This window comes from Protopterus annectens, chromosome 7.part0 (assembly GCF_019279795.1).
Source record: "Protopterus annectens isolate FY-2018-M chromosome 7.part0, PAN1.0, whole genome shotgun sequence".
In the NCBI taxonomy this organism is placed as follows: domain Eukaryota; kingdom Metazoa; phylum Chordata; order Ceratodontiformes; family Protopteridae; genus Protopterus; species Protopterus annectens.
In genome coordinates, this window is record NC_056739.1 from 1,726,201,773 (window position 1) to 1,726,223,804 (window position 22,032).

At 43.4% G+C, this 22,032-nt stretch overlaps 1 protein-coding gene across 1 annotated transcript in view; it reads right to left on the reverse strand.

Moving 5' to 3' along the window:
- Positions 1-22,032, reverse strand: part of APEH (acylaminoacyl-peptide hydrolase) — a 2,062,145-nt gene that overhangs the window by 1,496,412 nt on the left and 543,701 nt on the right. The window contains exon 8 of the mRNA XM_044078262.1: positions 4,161-4,252. Coding sequence (XP_043934197.1) covers positions 4,161-4,252 — 92 coding nt within the window. The remainder of the gene's footprint in view (positions 1-4,160; positions 4,253-22,032) is intronic.

Below are 22,032 nucleotides of genomic sequence, written 5' to 3' on the forward strand. Positions count from 1 at the left end.
CTGATTTGGTGGTAGATCTGGGAACCCTTTTAGGGTTGGAAGGGTATGAACGGAAAATATGTATCCCTGAGACACAATGTTCAGAACCCATTGGTCCTTGGTTATGGTGGCCCAGGTGCTTAAGTGAAATGAGAATTTTCCTCCTAGAGTTAAGTGAAGGTGGGCAGAGGGGGGAGGAAGAGGCAAGTCATTGTGAGTTCTTATCATAAGGGGGTGGCTTAGAACTCCCTGGTTTTGAAGTGGTGGTAGTCCACTGCTTAGATTTCTTTATTCCCTGGGACTGCTGTCTGGGTGGTCTATTTCCATAGGGCCTAGGCTGGGCTGGTTTACTCTGAGCAGGAAAGGAGCAGTGCTTGGACGGACAATGCTTGCTGAACTTAGGGGGCTGGACTTTTAAGAAATCCTTAACTGTTTGCGTAGATTTTGCTTTTTCTTCCATCTTTTTTAAGACCTCAGTGCCAAATAAGTTATCTTTGTGCAAGGGGGCATCCAACAATTTAGATTTGGCATGGTCTGGCAGGCGTTGTTCCTTAAGCCATCCGTGTCTTCTAATGACAGATCCAGTGACTGCTGCCCTGCAAGAAGCTACTAGGGTGTCAAAACCACAGTGCAAAGTGCGTTTAGTTACTAGGCTTGCAGAATGCATTAAGTCTTGTAAATCTTTAGCTTCTGTCCAAGCAGGAAGGGATGACATTTTTTGTTTAAGGAGTTCCAGGGTATGTTGCTGACATTTCAGCATATGGAACTGACAATTTAGTGCCCTGACAGCAAGAGTAGCTGAGGTGTATACTTTTTTACCCCATCTGTCCAAACAGGGAATCCCTGTCTGAGGGTATGGGATTCTTAGCAGAGGTTGCTTTAATCTCTTTTGGCCCTTGAAAAATGACCTCAGGGTCAGCTGCTGGATTTTTAAAAAGATATTTGTGAGAGTCTGGGACACTACAGTACCCATCTGGTTTTCTGGGAGCAGGAGTTAGGGCATCAGCAGTCAAGCTGGATTCAAGGAGAACATCATCCACAACATCCAGGACTGGGGGGATGGCCAAGGGTCTGTGTTGCGGAAGATCTAAGAATTCCCAGAGTCTCTTTTTAGACTGAGGGTAGTCCTGACTCTCCCACTGGAAATGCTCCTTTAAAGTATGAAGGGTTTCCCCAAAGGAAAAATCCTCTGGAGGACAAGCTGAAGGAATAGACCCCCTGCATCAGAATCCTCATAAGTGGAGAAGGCTTGCATGTCTTCATAGTCAGATGCATCAGATTCATCTGACTTGTTCAGACAAAACTACAGGGGACAGATCTCTTCCTTTTTGAGGGGGTAAGCTTGGCTTCCCCTGATCAGCATGATAAAGTCTTCTTCCATTTTAAGCATTTGAGACTGAGGCAAGGTAGCAGGTGCCTGAGAGTGGGTCGTCGGTTTCTTGGGTGTGGTTCAAACCCTGGGCCTAAGAAACTCGGTCATTTTTGAAAGAACAGTAGTCGTGAAAGAAGATGTCTGTGTCAAAATTCAGTAGTGCGAAGGACTTCCTCGGAAGTCTGTGCCTGCTCAGCTGCTCCTGACCCATCCAAGGTAGAGATGATCACAGGATCCTTAGTCGAAGAGTTGTGCGGCATACTGGACTCTGAAATGGTCTCGGTAGTGGCCTGCGAATCAACAGAAGTGGGAATCAGGGGCTGCGAAAGTGCCTCACCGAGTACCGGAGGAATGACGACTAGCTTAACAGAAGCATCGTTGGAAGGTCTGGACCTATGCAGTCTGTCTCTGTCTTTATCTTTACGTTTTTTCAGATCATCTGCTGTCAGCTGGCTTACCGAAGCCATATCGGAATTCGAAGTCTGCAAACGAAAATATCTGGCTACAATAAAGGCCAGACAATGGATAGTTCTGGCGTTGAACAAAGCACAGAAGCGACAACAGGGGACATCGTGGTCTGGGCCTTAACAAGTGATGCAGCAAGAGTGGAAGTCTCGCTGTGGTATTTGCTTTCCACAGGCGAGACAATTGTTAACTTTTTCTGACATCGGTTAGAGCAAGAAAAAAGGATCCCCAATGGGGTACTTAGCTTTAGAAGACTTCAAGTTCAATTCAGAGATGAAAACCCAGGTAGTGGCTGACCGGCACTCATGCGAACTGCTTCTGCCTCCATGGCAAGAAAGACTGATGTAATGGTGTCAGCTGCCTTACTTTATACTACTGACAACCTGACGTCAGCTGTCAAGCGACCGCAACAGACGCAGAAATACTAAGCCTCTGGTACTCGGGCCGGCCAAGGGCTACCCTGGCAAGGATAACCTAAATGTGCTGACTGCAACAGTGAAACACAAAGAACTTCACTAGACAGAAGTATGGAATCTGGCTGTTTATGTAAATGGAGAAATGTGGCATAGGAGGAAAAGTTATGATGGTGAAGAGAACAGAGGAAGGGTTTCATTTTTTGAAAAGATGTAATGATTCAGGGCTGACTGGGAACTGATACTGAATGTGAAGTAAAGATAAGCCAAGCAAAGCTAGGATGACTATAGCACAGCTTTTTCATCCAGGTGGTTTCCAAAAAACAATCCGGCCACAGCTAAGCTAGAAAATGGACAATCTTGATGAGTGGATGGGTAATCGTAAATTTACTCCTGGGATCACTTCTTTGGCCCTGCTGGACAGAGGCTCAGGAATCTAGTCTAAAAGGGAGGCGAAAGCCAACATTCTGGCTAGGCTTATAAATGCCCTAGGGCAAATAGCCTAGTACCTACCTCTGAACCTATGTCACTGCTCATGTATAGTTGGTTCCAGAGTCCTGTCTACAGTGTAAGCAGTACAGCCCTTTAACACTGGGAGGCCACCTGAGACCAATTACAGTGTTACTACACCTTTAAGTGGTAGCCTGAGACATGGCACCTTCAGCCTGATAAAAACTAATGTAAAGGAGTAATATTTAAAATGAAAAAACAAGGTGCAAACACTGGGGGCAAACTACAGACAAAGGCACAACAAAATTAAACTAGTAAACCACGTAACAAGGATGTCCAGGTCACCAGGAGTAAACGCCAACAGTCAACAGACTAAAACTATGCCTCGAGTCCCAAGTATTAGGAATGTAGCAGACTACACTGCTTCTCTTTGCAGTAAATTAAATCTAATGGGCTTATATTTGAGGTTTAAATGACTGATGAGCTGATGCTTCAAAGCTGGAGCAAGCCTTTTCACAGACTCCTTGGAAAAGGGCAGATGACAAATTTATACACAGTACTAAAAGTGCAGCAATTGCTTGTGTTTTTCTTTAGGAACAGGGTGGCACGGATCCTCAATGTTTAAATGGCCAGCAGGCTACAAATTCAGAGTAGGAGCACTCCATCTGAGCCTTCTCAAGGATTTCTCATTATTAGGTTAGTGCTTGCATATTGCTGCAGAAAAAACAGCAATATTTATTGCAGCATAAAAATGACATGATGTGCAATAGGAAAACTACATTCTACTTCATGGCAGAGAGGTACCATTAGAAATGACCGTTTCCATTTCAATTCAAGATGCAGCTGTCCCACTGCCTTTAAAGCTAGAAGCGTAGTCTAATGTTTTAGGTAACTATCCCAATAAAATACAACCAAAATTTCATGAGACTATGACAAATCACTTTGGAGATGCAGTTATTTTATATGCAAGAAGCAAAATAGTCAAAAAATCAGTTGTTTGAAAACCATTTTCTTGAAAATGGACAATAGTAAAGAGATGAATAACCTAAGAAACAATACAAAGCTGAAAATAACAGAATATATCAGTCCTACAACACAGATAATTACAAAAACTCCAACTGATAGTATGAAAAATGACTTCAGAATGTTTAAAACATTTTTCTTCTATGTTCTGGGAAAATGCTATGACTCTACATGATATCATTACTGTCATGATGTGGTTTTGTGCAAAGCTTCACAGCCACACATTTCCACTAAAAAGACAGCAATGTTGTTGTACCAACAAAAAAGATGTTTTTACAAACTAAATGATGTACATGCAGAATGGAGGCTTCTTGTTTTAAAATATCAGGATATATTTGATTAGAAGTGTCAGCTAGTTTTTAAAAGACAGTAAAATAAAAGGTTAAAAATATGCTATAAACAAAGTAATAAAAGTATGTCTGTAACAAGTAGTCAGTTAAATGCAAACCATTTCCTACCTTCTGTTTGTGCAAAGTTTTGACCCCAGTCTGAAAGGATCATGCCATTTTCCTATAAAAACAATGCCAGTGTCTCCAGGAGCCCAGAACGCCTGAAAAAAAACAAAAAACAAAAGTAATTAAATGGAGAAAAAACATAGAAGATGAATTCAACACTAAAAGTTAATACTTTTGTAATTTCAGTGGTCCTAGTTATAAAATACAGATCTCAAAAAGTTAAGTACTAAGAAATTGATACAAGATGGTACATTATCAACTGATTTATTTAAGTTCGTTAAATAGGCTAGTGGACTGATCCCAAATGTAAATCATTTCAGCCACAACTCAAAAATGCAACAGAGTAAAGGCATGCAAGAGATGTATGCAATAGTGAATATAGGTTTTACCGGAAGAGAAGCAAGTACATATGCTGAAAATATTTATAACACAATACCCCATTAAATGAACTTATCCAAAATGTGTTCATACTTACATTAGGATATTAGGAAACATTGATGTCAGACAGACATAAGATATTGCTAAAAAGTTCTGGAGGCCCATAAACTTTCTACTATTCCCAGACAAAAGCGGTAATCCCGTCCCTGGACCAGACATGGCCACAGCTGCAAGTGCCTCACTTTTTAACTCATTCTTTAAAAACAGCAGTCAATCTCATTGCCAACTTCCCACTAATCAACCCACTGACCCCGACCCATCTGCTACAACAAGACCATACTTCTCTCTCTTGTACCCATATTTACCTCCACCATAAAAAAACTCCTGCTTAAATTTAAACCTGGATCAAATCCTCCAGATAACGTACCACCAGAATTCCTCCAAAAATCAACATATGCTATAGCCTACCCCATTAGTATACAACTAAACAGATCCATTCAAGAGTTCATTCCCACCATCTGGAAAAAGGCATTTATCCTCCCTCTCCACAAAAGTGGAACAATAATGATGTATTTAGCTTCCGTCCAATTGCCATCCTATCTTCCATCTTCAAAATTTTGGAAAAATGTATCCATAGCCAACTACTTAACTACCTACTACACCACAACCTCCTCTCCTCAACCCAACATGGATTTAGGCCTAGTGAAAGCACCACCACTGCTCTTTTATCTTTCTTGGGCATAGTCAACAATGCTCGATACTTAGGATACCTTGTCTCCTCACTATTTCTTAACCTTTCCAAGTCATTCAATACTGTCTCCCACCCGCTTCTTCTGACCAAACTCTCCAATTAAGGCACATCTCCCCTACTCTAGGGCTGGTTTTCCAACTACCTTACAGACACACAACAAGCAACCAGACAGCACCAATCCCTCTCTTCTTTCCTCAGTATCAACACTGGGGTCCCACAAGGGTCCATACTAGGTCCACTACTCTTCAGCATTTTCATTAATGATTTCCATACCAGCATAACCCATGCTGATGACATTCAGTATGCAGATGACGCCAACATTATCTGAATGGCCAAGTCTACTTCAGAACTACTTACACTCACCCAAAATGCCTTCACCTCCACTGAAACTTGGATGTTTAATAAACATTTAGCCCTAAATGCTAATAAAACCAAACTCATGTTATTCACCCCCCAAAAAACACCCCCCAACCAAAAATGAATTTACCATCAACTCACTCAACAACACTTACCTCAAAGTAGTCCCATATGCCAAACTTCTAGGGGTCTTCATAGATGAACACCTAACTTTCGACCAGCATATTAACACAAACATCAAAAAAAAAAAAATCAGAAACTAGGCATCCTGTACAGGAACAAGCACTTCCTCACCCATGCAGCAAGAGTATCTCTTGCTTCTTCCTTTCTGCTTCCATCCTTACTCACCTCTCCTTACTAATATACAATCCTCTCTTAAATCCAAACTGGACTCAAGCTACAATAAAATTGCAAAATCCATAACCAACGCCGCACACTTCTCCCCTCCACTGTGCATCACTCCAACATCTAAACTGGCTAGAACTTCCCCAACATCTAACATACCTGCAACTAACCACAGCTCATAAGCTAATCTATAAGCCTTCTAGTTGTCCTGCCCTCTCCTCTCTGCTCACCAAGTATCACCTAAACAGACCGCTGCGATCAATCAAATCAGAGCTCTTTAATGTAATAAAACCTAACCTTTCTGTTGGTCAAATGTGTTACCCACATGCTAATGCAAATCTATGGAATGTCCTCCCTCCTTCAATTAGGTCTGCTAGCAACCCTGAATGCTTTAACACTTTGCTGTTCTCCTACTCGCTATGTACATGTACCAGCACCAACTATAAAAAACCCAATATTCCTAATCTTTCTACTTTTCCTCTCCATCTCACTTAGAACTCAGACTCCTCATATACATATTCAGTGCTTCCAACTTACTAAGTCCAACAGGTGCCACCCAGCCACACAATCTACTACATCAGTTAGCTACCATACCTTCTATTCATTCTTGATGCCTATATAGTAATAGCTCTAAGGCTATACCTTACTTTCAGAATCTTTGATCTGCTACTCTCCAGCTTTCCATCTCTACTGCAAAACTGCAATACTGGTATTGTTAACACATTCGCTATTATCACATGTCATCAACTGCATTCCTGTTTGGCTTGCAAACTTAAAATCTAACATCTGTATAAATAGTATTATCCGTTTTATTTTATTACCTATTCTGTAATGTAGTGTTCTGTACCATCGCTACTTGATTTCTGTATTTTGATTCTGTAGCTTTATCATGTTGTTGGAGCTTTTCTCCCCAGGCCTCTACAGAAAACGGGCTTACCCTGGCCCAGCAGACCTCCTGGCAAACAAATCCAAAATAAATAAATAAATAAATAAATAAAATAAATAAAAATGTCTTAGCTGAAAAGGATCATTTTTTTTAGTTACAGCTATCTGCTCCCCCAATATTTCTGATAGAGTTCTCTGTAATGTAGTTTTAAAATCTGCCAACTGATTACACTCCTGAAAAACTATGTTCCCATTCACCTTTCTCTTTCCCATCACAACCTTCAGCATTTGTTGATTTTACAGCTTTTGTATGAAGGTGTTGTAGTTTGGAATGTTATGGATTTATGCAGAAAGAGAATCCCATAAAGTGGGTTCTAAGGTTAAGAAGGCATGGTCAGTGGAAACAGGAAGCCTACTGGTATAAAAAGAGCACTACAGCCCTTTCTGTTTATCAGTAAAGTTGGTAGAGTGTGATTTTTCACAGCTAGCACGTCCAAGTCAGGGAGAGGTATCTTTGTGTTTTGTGGATAAGGCATACTTGAAAGATCTGCCATACCTCTCAGCCTGAAAATATCAAAAATCTGGACAAAGACTTGAAGTGTAGTTACATCCAGCTAAACATATTTCCAGCTAATTAGCATGTAATTCGCATGCCTAACACAACTCTACACACCTCTAACAAGACTGTGGGATATCACCACTCAAAACGCATTTAAAAAGTACATCCAGAAATAATAACAACATGCAGAATACAACAATAATAATCATGTTTTACTTAGATTACACTTTGACCATCATATGTTCTCACGGATCGAAGAGTGGCCATACGGGTGGAGTGCAAAAGTTTGTCCTCCTCCGACATGGACTCTGGGGGGATGCAGCGTATTCTTTAGTAAGATCGCGCTGCATCCTGGTAACATGTGCCAAGTAGTTAAGCGCCCTCACCGAGAAGGTCGCTGAACTAAACATTCGCTTCCCCAAGCGGTCCATCATCCGAGACTCCTTGCTCGGTGGATGGACTGAAGGACTCTCCTGGGTGAGTTCCTTCTTGGTGGCTGCTGCCGTCAACATGGCATCTACCGGAGGCCCCTTACTCCAATGGGCATGGTCTGCAGGGGGGCTAAGGATTCTGTCTGGCCTTTTGGGGATTGGCTCCACGGTGTCCAGTTCCTTCCACGCCCTGGTGGTAATAAGGTCCACCAGGGGGTCGGCAGGAGGGGACACCCAAGAGGTAGACGGGCCCGCTTCGAATGCCTCCAAGAACACGGACTTGTCCGAGGAAGACTTGGGGGCAGACCACCCACCCCTTATGCGAAGCATTTCCATGAGGTCTCCAAAAGAGACATTCCCGGGGGGTGATCTTGGGGAGCCTTCCCCTTCCTCCAAATCCATGTCTTCAGTTAAAGACTCGGGGGAGTCTATGTGCCTCCTTTTACATGTATGCTTGCGAGGGGCTTCCTCGGGGGGGCTGTCCGAGGAGCCCTGGCAAGCAGTGTCTTGTTCCAAAGGAACAGCTTGGGGCACTGAAGCGGGCTGTCCCAGTGGCCGGATGGTGGAAGCCTGACCCAGTGCAGATGGAGCGGGGCGGGCGAAGCAAGTGCCGCGGGTCCGGAAGCCCTCAACAGAGCCCTCTCCACTACATCAAAAGCCGAGGGAGAGCCAGCCTCGACCAAAGGATCCGAAAGTCGGCTCCCCTCGATCCGAAGAGTGGATCGAGCCGGCCCGAGACACCGGATCCGAGGGACCAGTGCGCTCAACACAGGCGGCGCCAAGGCACACTGAGTCCCCGGATCCGGCTCGGAGCCAGGCTCCGAGAGGTCGGATCCAAAACACTCGAGGGCAGGGTCGGATCCGAAGTACCTAGTACTATCGGTGCCGACCCACCACCGGCTCCGAAGCTGCCCGGCTCCGAACGCTCCCAAATCGGGTAGCGGGTCGGAGAAGGAGCTATAGGCTTGAAAAATGGGGTCGAGCTCCCCCCCAGAGGGGGGGGGGGAGGCAGGAGCACTCCCATCTGCATCTGGGGCTGGATGAACCTTCTCATCATCCGGTCCAGATCGGCATCGGAAAGGCTATACATGGATCTCGAAGAGGCTACCGAGGTAGGCCTTGAATGCCTCCTCGATAGCCTCGACGGAGATCGGGTCTCCTCCTCCTCAGGCCCCGGTGAAAAGCAGACCGGAGCCGAGGGGGGGGGGGGAGCCAGCAGCCAAGGAGGCCGGAGGAGAAGCCCGCTTAGCTGGCGGGGCCGAAACAGAGGTCTCGGCCCGCCGCTTGTGGTGCTTCTCTCTCCGATCCTTTTTTCTTGCCTCTCTCTCCTCCAACCCAGCAGCAGGAGGTTGAGTCCCAGGTGGAGGAGGAGCAGGTGAGGAGGGAACCGAGGCCACGGTACCCACCACAGGAGCGGAGCCGAAGCTGAGTCCGGGGGTAGAAGTCCCGCCAGGACCAGCTTCGACCTCTGCTCCTTTCGACCTCCGCTCCTTCAATGCCCTGGGATTGAACCCTGCACAAATGGAACATCCAGAAGTGAGGTGTTCAACCCCAAGGCATCGAACGCACCGAGTGTGGCCATCAGCAGGGGAAAGCTTATGGCCACACTCGGAGCACTTGGAAAATATTGCCTTAGGGGCTTCTGACATAATAAAGTCTTTTTTTTTTTTTTTTTACAAAAACAAAAGACAGAGAACTAGTACTAAACTAGCATACACACAAGGCCCTAAACAATACACTCAAACAGAAACTCCGACCAGCGAGGGGAGGGTATAAACTTAAAGTTTTAAAATTAAAAATTTTAAACTGAAACTATCAAAAGATAAAGGGAAACCTAACACAATCACTCAAAACTCACAACAAAAATTCAAATTAAAGCTTTCTTTAGGTTTTAAATATCACTTAGCTGAAGAGCTCAGAGATCCAAGACCTGGTTACCAGTGCGGCAAACTAGATCTGAGGTCATGTAGGGAGAGCAGGGCATTATGGGTGAGGGGAGGAGCTAAGAGCTTGGATCCATAGCTGGATAATCATGCCGGTTCGGATCCGATATCGGATCCATAACCCACAGGTTGCAGACAAATGAATCTCCTACTTCAGATCACCTAACTTTCGACCAGCATATTAACACAAACATCAAAAAAAAACAAAATCAGAAACTAGGCATCCTGTACAGGAACAAGCACTTCCTCACCCATGCAGCAAGAGTATCTCTTGCTTCTTCCTTTCTGCTTCCATCCTTACTCACCTCTCCTTACTAATATACAATCCTCTCTTAAATCCAAACTGGACTCAAGCTACAATAAAATTGCAAAATCCATAACCAACGCCGCACACTTCTCCCCTCCACTGTGCATCACTCCAACATCTAAACTGGCTAGAACTTCCCCAACATCTAACATACCTGCAACTAACCACAGCTCATAAGCTAATCTATAAGCCTTCTAGTTGTCCTGCCCTCTCCTCTCTGCTCACCAAGTATCACCCAAACAGACCGCTGCGATCAATCAAATCAGAGCTCTTTAATGTAATAAAACCTAACCTTTCTGTTGGTCAAATGTGTTACCCACATGCTAATGCAAATCTATGGAATGTCCTCCCTCCTTCAATTAGGTCTGCTAGCAACCCTGAATGCTTTAACACTTTGCTGTTCTCCTACTCGCTATGTACATGTACCAGCACCAACTATAAAAAACCCAATATTCCTAATCTTTCTACTTTTCCTCTCCATCTCACTTAGAACTCAGACTCCTCATATACATATTCAGTGCTTCCAACTTACTAAGTCCAACAGGTGCCACCCAGCCACACAATCTACTACATCAGTTAGCTACCATACCTTCTATTCATTCTTGATGCCTATATAGTAATAGCTCTAAGGCTATACCTTACTTTCAGAATCATTGATCTGCTACTCTCCATCTTTCCATCTCTACTGCAAAACTGCAATACTGGTATTGTTAACACATTCGCTATTATCACATGTCATCAACTGCATTCCTGTTTGGCTTGCAAACTTAAAATTTAACATCTGTATAAATAGTATTATCCGTTTTATTTTATTACCTATTCTGTAATGTAGTGTTCTGTACCATCGCTGCTTGATTTCTGTATTTTGATTCTGTAGCTTTATCATGTTGTTGGAGCTTTTCTCCCCAGGCCTCTACAGAAAACGGGCTTACCCTGGCCCAGCAGACCTCCTGGCAAACAAATCCAAATAAAATAAATAAATAAATAAATAAAATAAATAAAAATGTCTTAGCTGAAAAGGATCATTTTTTTTAGTTACAGCTATCTGCTCCCCCAATATTTCTGATAGAGTTCTCTGTAATGTAGTTCTGCCAACTGATTACACTCCTGAAAAACTATGTTCCCATTCACCTTTCTCTTTCCCATCACAACCTTCAGCATTTGTTGATTTTACAGCTTTTGTATGAAGGTGTTGTAGTTTGGAATGTTATGGATTTATGCAGAAAGAGAATCCTATAAAGTGGGTTCTAAGGTTGAGAAGGCATGGTCAGTGGAAACAGGAAGCCTACTGGTATAAAAAGAGTACTACAGCCCTTTCTGTTTATCAGTAAAGTTGGTAGAGTGTGATTTTTCACAGCTAGCACGTCCAAGTCAGGGAGAGGTATCTTTGTGTTTTGTGGATAAGGCATACTTGAAAGATCTGCCATACCTCTCAGCCTGAAAATATCAAAAATCTGGACAAAGACTTGAAGTGTAGTTACATCCAGCTAAACATATTTCCAGCTAATTAGCATGAAATGTGCATGCCTAACACAACTCTACACACCTCTAACAAGACTGTGGGATATCACCACTCAAAACGCATTTAAAAAGTACATCCAGAAATAACAACATGCAGAATACAACAATAATAATCATGTTTTACTTAGATTACACTGACCATCATATGTTCTCTGACTACCACATCAAGGAGATGAAAGAAATTCAATATGCACAAAATTTAACAAATTAAAATGAGCAAATGAAAGAAACAGCAGCAGCAGGGTACATCAAAAGAAGATTTAAAATAGTGGAGAAACAGCAGAAATAAAAAAAAATTACATTTTCATTTACCCAATTACTAATTAATCTTCTTCTTTCGGCTGCTCCCATTAGGGGTCACCACAGCGGATCATCTGTTTCCATTTCTTCCGGTCCTCTGTATCTTGCTCTGTCACACCAACCACCTGCATGTCCTCTCTCACCACATCCATAAACCTTATCTTAGGCCTTCCACTTTTCCTGTTGCCTGGCAGCTTCATCCTTGGCATCTTTTTCACAATATATTCTGCATTCCTCCTCAGCACATGTCCAAACCAACGTAATCTTGCCTCACTGGCTTTGTCTACAAACCTTCCAACCTGGGCTGACCCTCTAAATATACTTATTCCTAATCCTGTCCACCCTTGTCACACCCAGTGCAAATCTTAACATCTTTAACTCTGCCACGTCCAGCTCTGAGACTTCTGCCTTTTTGTCAATGCCACTGTCTCTAACCCATATAACATAGCTGGTCTCACTACCCTCTTGTAGACCTTCCCTTTCACTCTTACTGGTACTGTCACAAATCACTCCTGACACTCTTCTCCACCCACTCCATCCTGCCTGTACTCTTTTCTTCACCTCTCTTCCACACTCACCATTACTCTGAATTGTTGATCCCAAGTATTTAAACTCATCCACCTTCGCCAACTCTACTCCCTGCATCCTCACCATTCCTCTATCCTCCCTCTCATTCACACACATATATTCTGTAATATTAATACTAATGCTAAGTAATTAGTTAACTGTTAATGCCTGTGTGCATTTCACTGCAATCCCACTCTACTTAGCCACCTATTTACTGCATTGGCTGGTTTAAGTACAGTCTCAGCATTTTTGCATACTTGCACTTGATGTGTGCATTATTTTATATTGCTCTAAACTTTTAAGCATAGCCTTGCTTCACCCCTGTATAATATTTTACAGTGCTGCATGGCTAGAGGTAATGAATGTTTACCCACTATGATATATTACCTTGTATTATATTTCTGCCCAATCCTTTAATTTTGTTCTTCTAACTGCTGTAAAGACTAACTTGCAACAATCCTGTTTAATGTACACTGTTCGTTTCTACTAGTTTAACTGCTATAGCTGCTACTCCCATAAGCCTCTGTTTCTCATGCTAACTCCATTCTCCTTTCCCCCTTTTCCAAACTGATACTACTACTCTCTTTCTGTTCTCTTTACAGTTTAAGCTCCCTCCACATTGCGACTGCATTTCCTTGCAACTGCAACCCTCACTAATGTTCTGAATCGGAACCAACCTTACAAAACAAAGAAGAGTTTAAAGTGCATATCCCATCTAAGCAGTGTATATCTACCTTACATATATATTTTTTAGAAACTGTCCTGCATTTAATACCTTGGTTTGCACACTAACAGAACAGCTGTATTCACTTCTACCCCCACTCTCTTTTAAATGAGCTTCACTACCCCACGCTGAGTTAACCCTGCAGTAAACCAGATTCAATCTCCTTAGAGCTTAAGCATTGTGCAAATCCAGCCCACAACAGTGTTCAAACTAGTTGTAATTCTCTGCTAGTACTGACCTGTGGCAGGCTTGTTGAAACTGTGTCTGCCTTGAGGTGCAGCCCGCTCCGTTCACCCTCACTACGCTAGGGCTTACTTCACTCCCCTACCCCCATTCCCACCAACTCACACATCTATTACTCCCACATCTAAATCTATTATCCTAGACAAGAAAAACTACTATTACCATTTACAACAAAAAAAAACATAATCCTCGAAAATTCTGGGCTAGAGTAAATAAGCTACTGCATCCAGGACATACTCCTACACCCTCTCCTCTAACCCCTAATAAGGAGTCAACAGAAAACACTGCAAACTCCTTCAATAGCTTTTTCATAGAAACCATCAAGACCCTGGCCAGCTACCTCGTGCCCCCCTCTTCCTACCTGGACAATGAGAAACCTAACTCCGCCACCTCCTTTAGCTTCCAACCTGTTCCTACCTCACTCATCCACTGTCTTATCAAAAAACTAGAGCCCACCACTCTAGCTGCTGACCTCTTCCCAGCAGAATACTTGCAAAAGGCTGCTGACATCACAGACTACCCAATTTCAATACTAATAAATGGAACATTATCCGAAGCCTCTGTCCCATCAATTTGGAAAGTTTCTCTTGTTATACCATTACATAAAGGTGGTAGCTCTACAGAACTATCTAATTACAGACCCATCACTACTCTATCTCCACTAGCTAAAATAATGGAAAAATGTATCCAGAAACAACTTATGAACCCACCTTGTAGAAGGCAAGCTACTGGCTGCATCTCAGCATGGCTTTAGACCTTTTCACAGCACCACCTCAGCTCTTCTCTCCTTCACCAATGTAATCAACCATAATCGTAATAGTAATCTACTCTCTTCTGCTCTCTTTCTTGATCTATCTAAGGTGTTCGACATGGTCAACCATCAGTTACTCCTACAGACCTTAACTAGCTTTTCCCTTGACTCCCACTCTCTACTTTGGTTTCAGTCCTAACTATCTGGATGCAAACAGGCAGTCCTATGGCAAGAAAAGCTATCATCCTGTCTACCCATCTCCTTAGGAGTCCCTCAGGGCTCAATACTAGGACCCCTTTTATTCTCCATGTTTATTAATAACGTCTATACTGTTATTCCCAAGGCTACATGTATTCAGTATGCAGATGACACCACGTTGATCTGCTCGGCCTCCTCGCAATCTGAGCTGCTTTCCTTAACCACGAGCACCCTCAATACTGTTGAATATTGGCTCACTAATCGCCGTCTGCTAGTAAACCCCAAAAAAACTAAGCTGCTTCTCTTTGCATCCACTCTTAGGTCCAACCCTCCAACCATGACCATTACATCTAACAACAGGACCATTACCTACCCTGATGACCAAACCAAACTCCTGGGAGTCACAATAGACCATAATCTTACATATGACGCTTATATTAATCAAACCATCAAAACCATAAACAAAAAACTAGGATCACTTCATAAGCTTAGACCCTTCCTCACTCCTCTTGCCAGAACTTCCACTGCACAATGTCCTCTTCTTTCCACCCTCCATTATGCCTCCCCCCTATTCACAGGCTTGCGTAGTACTGAAATCAACAAATTAACCCATTGCTGCAACCACAGAGCTAGATTTGGCACGGGCTCATCCTATAGGACACACCACTGCCACAATGTAAATCTCCTAGGGTGGCTTGAACTTCCTTTCCTTCTAAAATTTACTCAGCTCGCATTAGCCCATAAAGCCCTACACCACCCAGATAATATTCCATCCCTCAAAAACATTGTCAACCTGTATAGTAATCACAGCAAACTCCACTCATCCTATAGACTACTTATCCAAACAATCAAATCCAATAACTCAGCTGGTGAAGCCTTATTCGCCAACTTGACTGGCAAAATCTGGAATCAACTACCACCCGACCTCACTCTTAATTGTTCAGTAACTTTATTTAAAGAAAATCTCAGAAAACATTTTAAATCACACTGGCTCTGTCCTTGCGCTAAACCTGACTAGCATCTTCTCACTGTCCCCTAAGACTTCAACTCAACCGTGTCCCAAAGACTAACTCAATTGGATAGTGTAGGCTAAATGACTTAAAGAAGGAATGTATTATACTTATGACCTACCATGTATAGGGTAAATATGTGAAACTACAGTTACTTATTCTCATGTCTTATGTACTCCTCTCACTGTTTGTCACAATGTACTGTATATATCAAAATTTGTGTGTGGAGATTTTCTCCCCGGGCCTTCGCTGAAAATGAGCATGCATCCAGTCGGACTATCCCAGTCAACAAATGTAAAATAAATAATTAAATAAAAAATATTACATTTACACTACCACCACACCCATTAAAACTCGCCATCCAATCATACTCACCAAAACCACTACTGCATCACACCACGTCCTAACCCCAACCATCTTTTGATCCCTCCTCAATCTTCTCACACAATACCAATCATAGCCTGCTCTCCTTTCCATATACAACTACCCCAACACCCCTAACATAAACATACTATTCTTTCACATAGTCTCTCTGCTACTAATGTCCTCATTCTAACCACACCTCACAACCTTTCAATTACCTACTTAAAATAGTACAGTTGTGTACACTTACCATAAATGTAGATGTTAGAGTGTATTCCCTGTTGCAGTCATCACATTTGAGTTGTCTGCCTGCAGGTAGCCCTCAGCTGGGCTGAATATCAGAGTCTTGGGATTTCTGCATCAGATGCGGTCGCTTCTTCCATGACGTCAAGTCGTCAAGGGTATAAAACATGCAGCCACCATTACATCAGTTTTTCTTGCCCCTGATGTCAAGAGCCCCCACAATAAGAAGCAATTACATGGTGTGGAACATCCCCCAGTAGAAAGTAAATATCAATGTTATAAGACATGGCAAAACAAAAAGAAAAAGGTAGAAGCTTAGAGAAGTCAGGGGGCTGGAAGGAGGGTAACCAGGACTGCAACAGTGAATACACTCAAACATCTACATTTATGGTAAGTGTAAACAACTGCACTATGTTCTTCATGTTTCAGTGCTGCAGTCATCACATTTGGGTTGATTCCCAAAGTTGAGGATGGGTGGAGGCAGTCAAGAAGCATTAGGGCTGGCAAGCAGGCCCTGTAAGACTGCTGTGACAAATCCAGCTCTGGATTTAGAAAAGATAGGTAAGTGGTAATGCTTAGTGAAGGTGTGTACAGAGCTCCAGGTTGCAGCTTCCAGCTTGTCCCTGGTAGGGACTCCCCTAAGAAATGTTGTAGAGGCTGATGTAGCCCTAGTGGAATGTGTTCTGATCCCCTGTGGGGTAGGTTTCCCATGGGGTGTGTGTAGCAGAAATGGATGCAGTGTGCTATCCATTTAGGAATGGTTTGCTTTGAAATAGCCTTGCCCTCTGCCCCTGTAGCAAAGCTGACCAGCAGCTGATCAGATTTTCAGAAAGGTTTAGTCCTGTCCAGATAGAACCTAAGCTGCCTGTGCAAGTCCAGGGATTGCAGGATCCTTTCCCCTTTATTCTGAGTATTAGGAAAAAAGGATGGCAAATTAACGGATTGGTTTAAATTCACACTAGATACCACCTTGAGCATAAATGATGGGATAAGTTCTGAGGGAAACCCTGCCCGCATGGAAGATAATGAAGGGTTCTACGGCCATAAAGGCCTGCAATTCAGACAGTCTTCTTGCTGAAGTGATGGCTAGAAGTAAAGTTGTTTTCCAGGAGAGGAATTTTAACTCTGCTGAAGATGAAGGTTCAATGGGTGGAAGCGTGAGTTTTTCCAATACAAAGTTAAGGTCCCAGGCTGGAGTGGGAGCTCTCCTGGGGGGAGGTCCTAAATTTTTGGCTCCTCTCAGGAACTGTTTGAACAGAGGATGAGAGACGTGGAGTGGCTCAGTATTATAATGAGCCGAGATGGTAGAGGCATGAATCTTAATTGAAGAGAAGGATAGGCCTTTGTGGAGCATTTCTGTTAAGCAATCTAGTATATGAGGTATGGTGGGCACAGTTGTGTCCATTCCTTGAGACTAGCTCCAAAACAGCATCTTTTCCACTTTTCTGAATACGATTTTCTAGTACTAGGCCTCCTTGCCTAAAGGATGACATCCAGCACCTGTTTACTGAGAGTTGCTGGTGAGGAGTTCAGGGGATGAGCCAAGGCAGCTAAGTTCAGGGTTTATAGTGGAGGATGGAAAATCTGGCCCTCCTGCTGGGACAGCAGGGAGAGGGTCTGAGGCAGGTGTCATAGTGGCAGTACTGTCAGACTGCGCAAAAGGGGAACCATTGCTGGCGTGGCCAGTTAGGTGCAATCAGGATTGCCCTTGGTTTGTCCTGATCGTTTGTAGAACCTTCAGGAGGAGGGGCAGAGGAGGAAAGGCATAGATTGAGAGGTTTTCCCATGTAAAAGACAGAGCATCCACTTTCTATGCTTGGCCCTAGAAGGTTCTGGTGCAATATTTGCTCAACTGATAGTTCTGAGGGGATGCAAGGAGGTCCACCTCTGGGGCCCCTCCACCTGTGGATCAGAAGCTTGAATGATTTGAGTTCCAGTTTCCACTCATGTGGGTCCATCAGATTTCTGCTTAAGTCGTCTGCCAGTGAATTAAGTTTGCCTGGCAGGAATTGAGCTTGCAGGTGCACTTGCCTGCTCAAGGCTGTGTTCCACAGAGCCATGGCTAACCTGCAGACTGGGTTGGAATGCCCCCCCCCCTGCTTATGTACCACATAAAGTACAGTTGTGTACACTTACCATAAATGTAGATGTTAGAGTGTATTCACTGTTGCAGTCATTACATTCGGGTAAATCTGCTAGCAGGTTGCCCTCAGTCAGCTGATTAACAAAGTCTTGGGTCCTGCGTCGGTTGCTGTCCCTTCTTCCATGACGTCAGGTGTATAAAACATGCATCAACGCCATTACATCAGTTTTTCTTGCCCCAGATGTCAGGTGCCCCCCTAATGGGGAGCAAATAAAATTAAAAACACAAAAATATACCTCCAACCAAAAGCAAATACACCAAAAAGGCTTTTAAGCATAGTGAAAGAAAGTAGAGGCATAGCCAGAGAAAAGTAGGGGGCTGGAGGGAGGGTAACCAGGAATGCAACAGTGAAAACACTCGAACATCTACATTTATGGTAAGTGTACACAACTGTACTATGTTCTTCGTGTTTCACTGTTGTAGTCATTACATTTGGGTAGATTCCCAAAGCTATGGTTGGGAGGAGGAGTTTATACAGCATTAGGGCCAGCTATAAGGCTTTGCAAGACAGCAGTGGCAAAACCAGCTCTGGATTTGGAGAAAATTGGTAAACGATAATGCTTGGTGAATGCATGTACAGAACTCCAGGTAGCAGCTTCTAGGATATCCCTGGTAGGAACACCTCTGAGAAAAGCTGCAGAAGTAGATGCAGCCCTGGTGGAGTGAGATCTGATCCCCTGGGGGATAGGTTTTCCTTGAGGCTTATAGCAGAATAGAATGCAATGGCTTATCCATTTAGAAATGGTTTGTTTTGAAATGGCCTTCCCCTCTGCCCCAGCTGCGAATGCTACCAGCAATTGTTCAGATTTTCTTCAAGATTTAGTCCTGTCCAAGTAGAATCCAAGTTGTCTGTGCACATCCAAGGAATGCAGAATCAGTTCCCCTTTGTTCTGTGGATTGGGAAAGAAGGTTGGCAAATGAATGGACTGATTAAGAGCCACACTGGAAACCACCTTGGGCATGAAGGATGGATTGGTCCTCAGAAATACCCTGTCCGCATGAAAGATGATGAAAGGCTCCACTGCCATAAGGGCCTGTAATTCAGATAGCCTCCTAGCTGAAGTGATTGCTAAAAGAAAGGCTGTTTTCCAAGAAGTCTGCAGTAGCAGCTGGCTCGAAAGAAGGTAGAGTGAGCTTCTCCAAAACAAAGTTAGGGTCCCAAGGCAGGGGTAGGAGCTCTCCTGGGTGGTCTCAAGTTCTTTGCCCCTCTGAGATACTACTTGAGCAGGGGGTGAGAGAAGATGGGTGGTTCTGTGTCATAGTGAGCTGAAATAGCTGAAGCGTGGATTTTAATAGAGGAAAAACACAGGCCCTTGTGAAGCATCTCAGTTAAGTATTGCAAAATCTGAGGTAAATTGGGAGCTGCTGTCCTCATCCCTAAAGACTGGTTCCAGGCACAGAATCTTTTCCATTTGTCAGCATAAGATTTTCTAGTACTACGTCTTCTCACCTCCAAGATGATATCCATCACAGGTTTGCTGAGGGAAGATAAGGGTGAGTTTAAGTGATTAGCCAGGCTGCAGGGTTCAATGTTGGAAGCGGAGGGTGCAGAATTTGGTTCTCCTGCTGAGACAGCAAGGAAGGGGTCTGAGGCAGGTGCCATGGAGATATTTGCGACACACTACGCAGGAGTGGGTACCAGTGTTGGCGTGGCCAGTCTGGAGCAATCAAAATCATTCTTGGTTTGTCCTGTTTGACCTGTAGCACAACTTTGGAGAGCAGAGGGGGAAAGGAGAAGACTGAAGGTTTTTCCAGCTGAAGGACAGAGCATCCACTTTCCAGGCTTCTTTGTGGGGAGTCCTTGTGCAATACCTGTCCAACTGGTAGTTCTGGGGGGAGGCAAATAGATCTATGTCTGGGTTCCCCCATTTGCTTGCCAACATGTTGAAAATCCATGGTTCCAGTTTCCACGCGTGTGGGTCGATGAGATTTCTTCTTAGTCCGTCTGCCAGTGTATTCAATTTTCCTGGCAGGAATAGAGCTTGTAGGTGCACTTGATAGCTCAAGGCTATGTTTCACAATGCCATGGCTAGTCTGCATAGGGGGTAAGAATGGGTACCCCCCTGCTTATGTACCACATAACAGTGGTGTTGTCCGTCCTTGCCATTAACTGTCCTGGAAGATTGTGGTCCCTTGAAGGCTGTCAAAGCATTCTATACAGCTAACATTTCTTTTTGATTGACATGCAGGTGCATTTGACTTGGGTTCCATTTGCCCTGAATGCACTTCCCTGCCAGATGAGCCCCTCATGCATTGTCTGATGCTTCTGTTTGGTCAGCAGGGGATGGAGTGAATGGTAGTCCCTTGTTTTGGTGGCAGACCTCTGCCCACCAAAGGAACTCTAACTGTAGGCAAGATATGATAGGGATCATTGCTTCTAGATCCTGAGAATGTTGACACCATAGGCTTTTTAGATACCATTGTAGTTTCCTCATATACAGTCTTGCATATGGAATTAGAAGAATGCAGGAGGCCATGAACCCCAAGGCTTGCAGTATTTGCCTTGCAGATAGCAGGGTTTTTGTGGCCATTAGTTTGAAGTAAGTTGTCAAATGAATTTGTTTCGCTGGTGTGAGGAAAGCCATCTGGGAAGCTGTGTTCAAGCTTGCTCCCAGGAATATAATTTGTTGACAGAGTACCAGATGTGATTTCTTTTCATTTATGGTGTACCTCAAAAACAAGTTAGCACCTTTTGTACAAATGCCAGATGATTCAAAAGTATGTCCTGGCTTTCTGCCTGAATTAGACAATCGTCCAGGTATGGGTATATCTGAATATTTCTTTGCCTGCAAAATGCAATGACGTGAGCTAGGGACTTTGTGAAAACCCTAGGAGTGGTTGATAAGCCAAAGGGCAGTGCAGAGAACTGATGATGCATGTAGCCTGCTTTAAAGCGTAGGTATCTTCTCCAAGATTCCCCGATTGGGATGTGCAGGCAGGCTTCCTTTAAATCCAGTGTTGCCAACCAGGTATCTTTGCCTAGCATAGGAAGCAACTGGTGAAGAGTTAGCATCTTGAATTTTGGAATCACCAAAAAGGTGTTTAATATAGAAAGGTCCAGGATAGGACGCCAAGAGTTGTCTTTTCTGGGTACCAGGAAAAGTCTCGAGTAGAAACCTTGTCCCTTTTTCTCTTTTGGTACAGATTGAATAGCACCCAAAACCAAGTTCACTTGGAGAGACCAAATAAGGGTCGAAACCATAAAATAATCCGCTTTATTAACGCCAGATAAACTGATACGTTTTCGACACAGAAAAAATGTCTTCTTCAGAAAATACCAGCTGCCACTATCTGAACACACTATATATAACCTAATAATTTAATTAATTAACCAATAAAAAATCTTTAAAATAAGTCCGTTGAATACATAAAATTAAGAAACATGTCCATTTCAAATAACATAACTGTAGAAATATAAACATTGATATACAAGATGAACAAGATGATGCTTAGTGTTATCGAATAGTAAAAATTGTTGGTTACAGTTTGAATAGCCTTTATGTTTAAGAGAGAGAGTACTTGCTTTTGAGCCTCTGCCCACTGATTTGGTGGTAGATCTGGCCAACCGTTTGGGGTTGGTAACGTGTGGAAGTGAAAATTGTATCCTTGAGAAACTATATTTAAAACCCATTTGTCCTGGGTAATGAGTTCTCAGTTTTTTGCCTGCAGAGCAATCTTTCCCCCTAAAGGAGCAGTCAAGCTGAGAAGTGCTTGGAAATTTTAAAGTTAAGTCACTGAGACAGTTTACCATTGGGGGAGGAGGGTCTTACTACTCCCTGATTTGGAAGTGGGAGCCCCCCACTGTTTAGTCCTGTGCGTACCCTGGAACTGAAGCCTGGGTGTTCTTCTGGTTCTG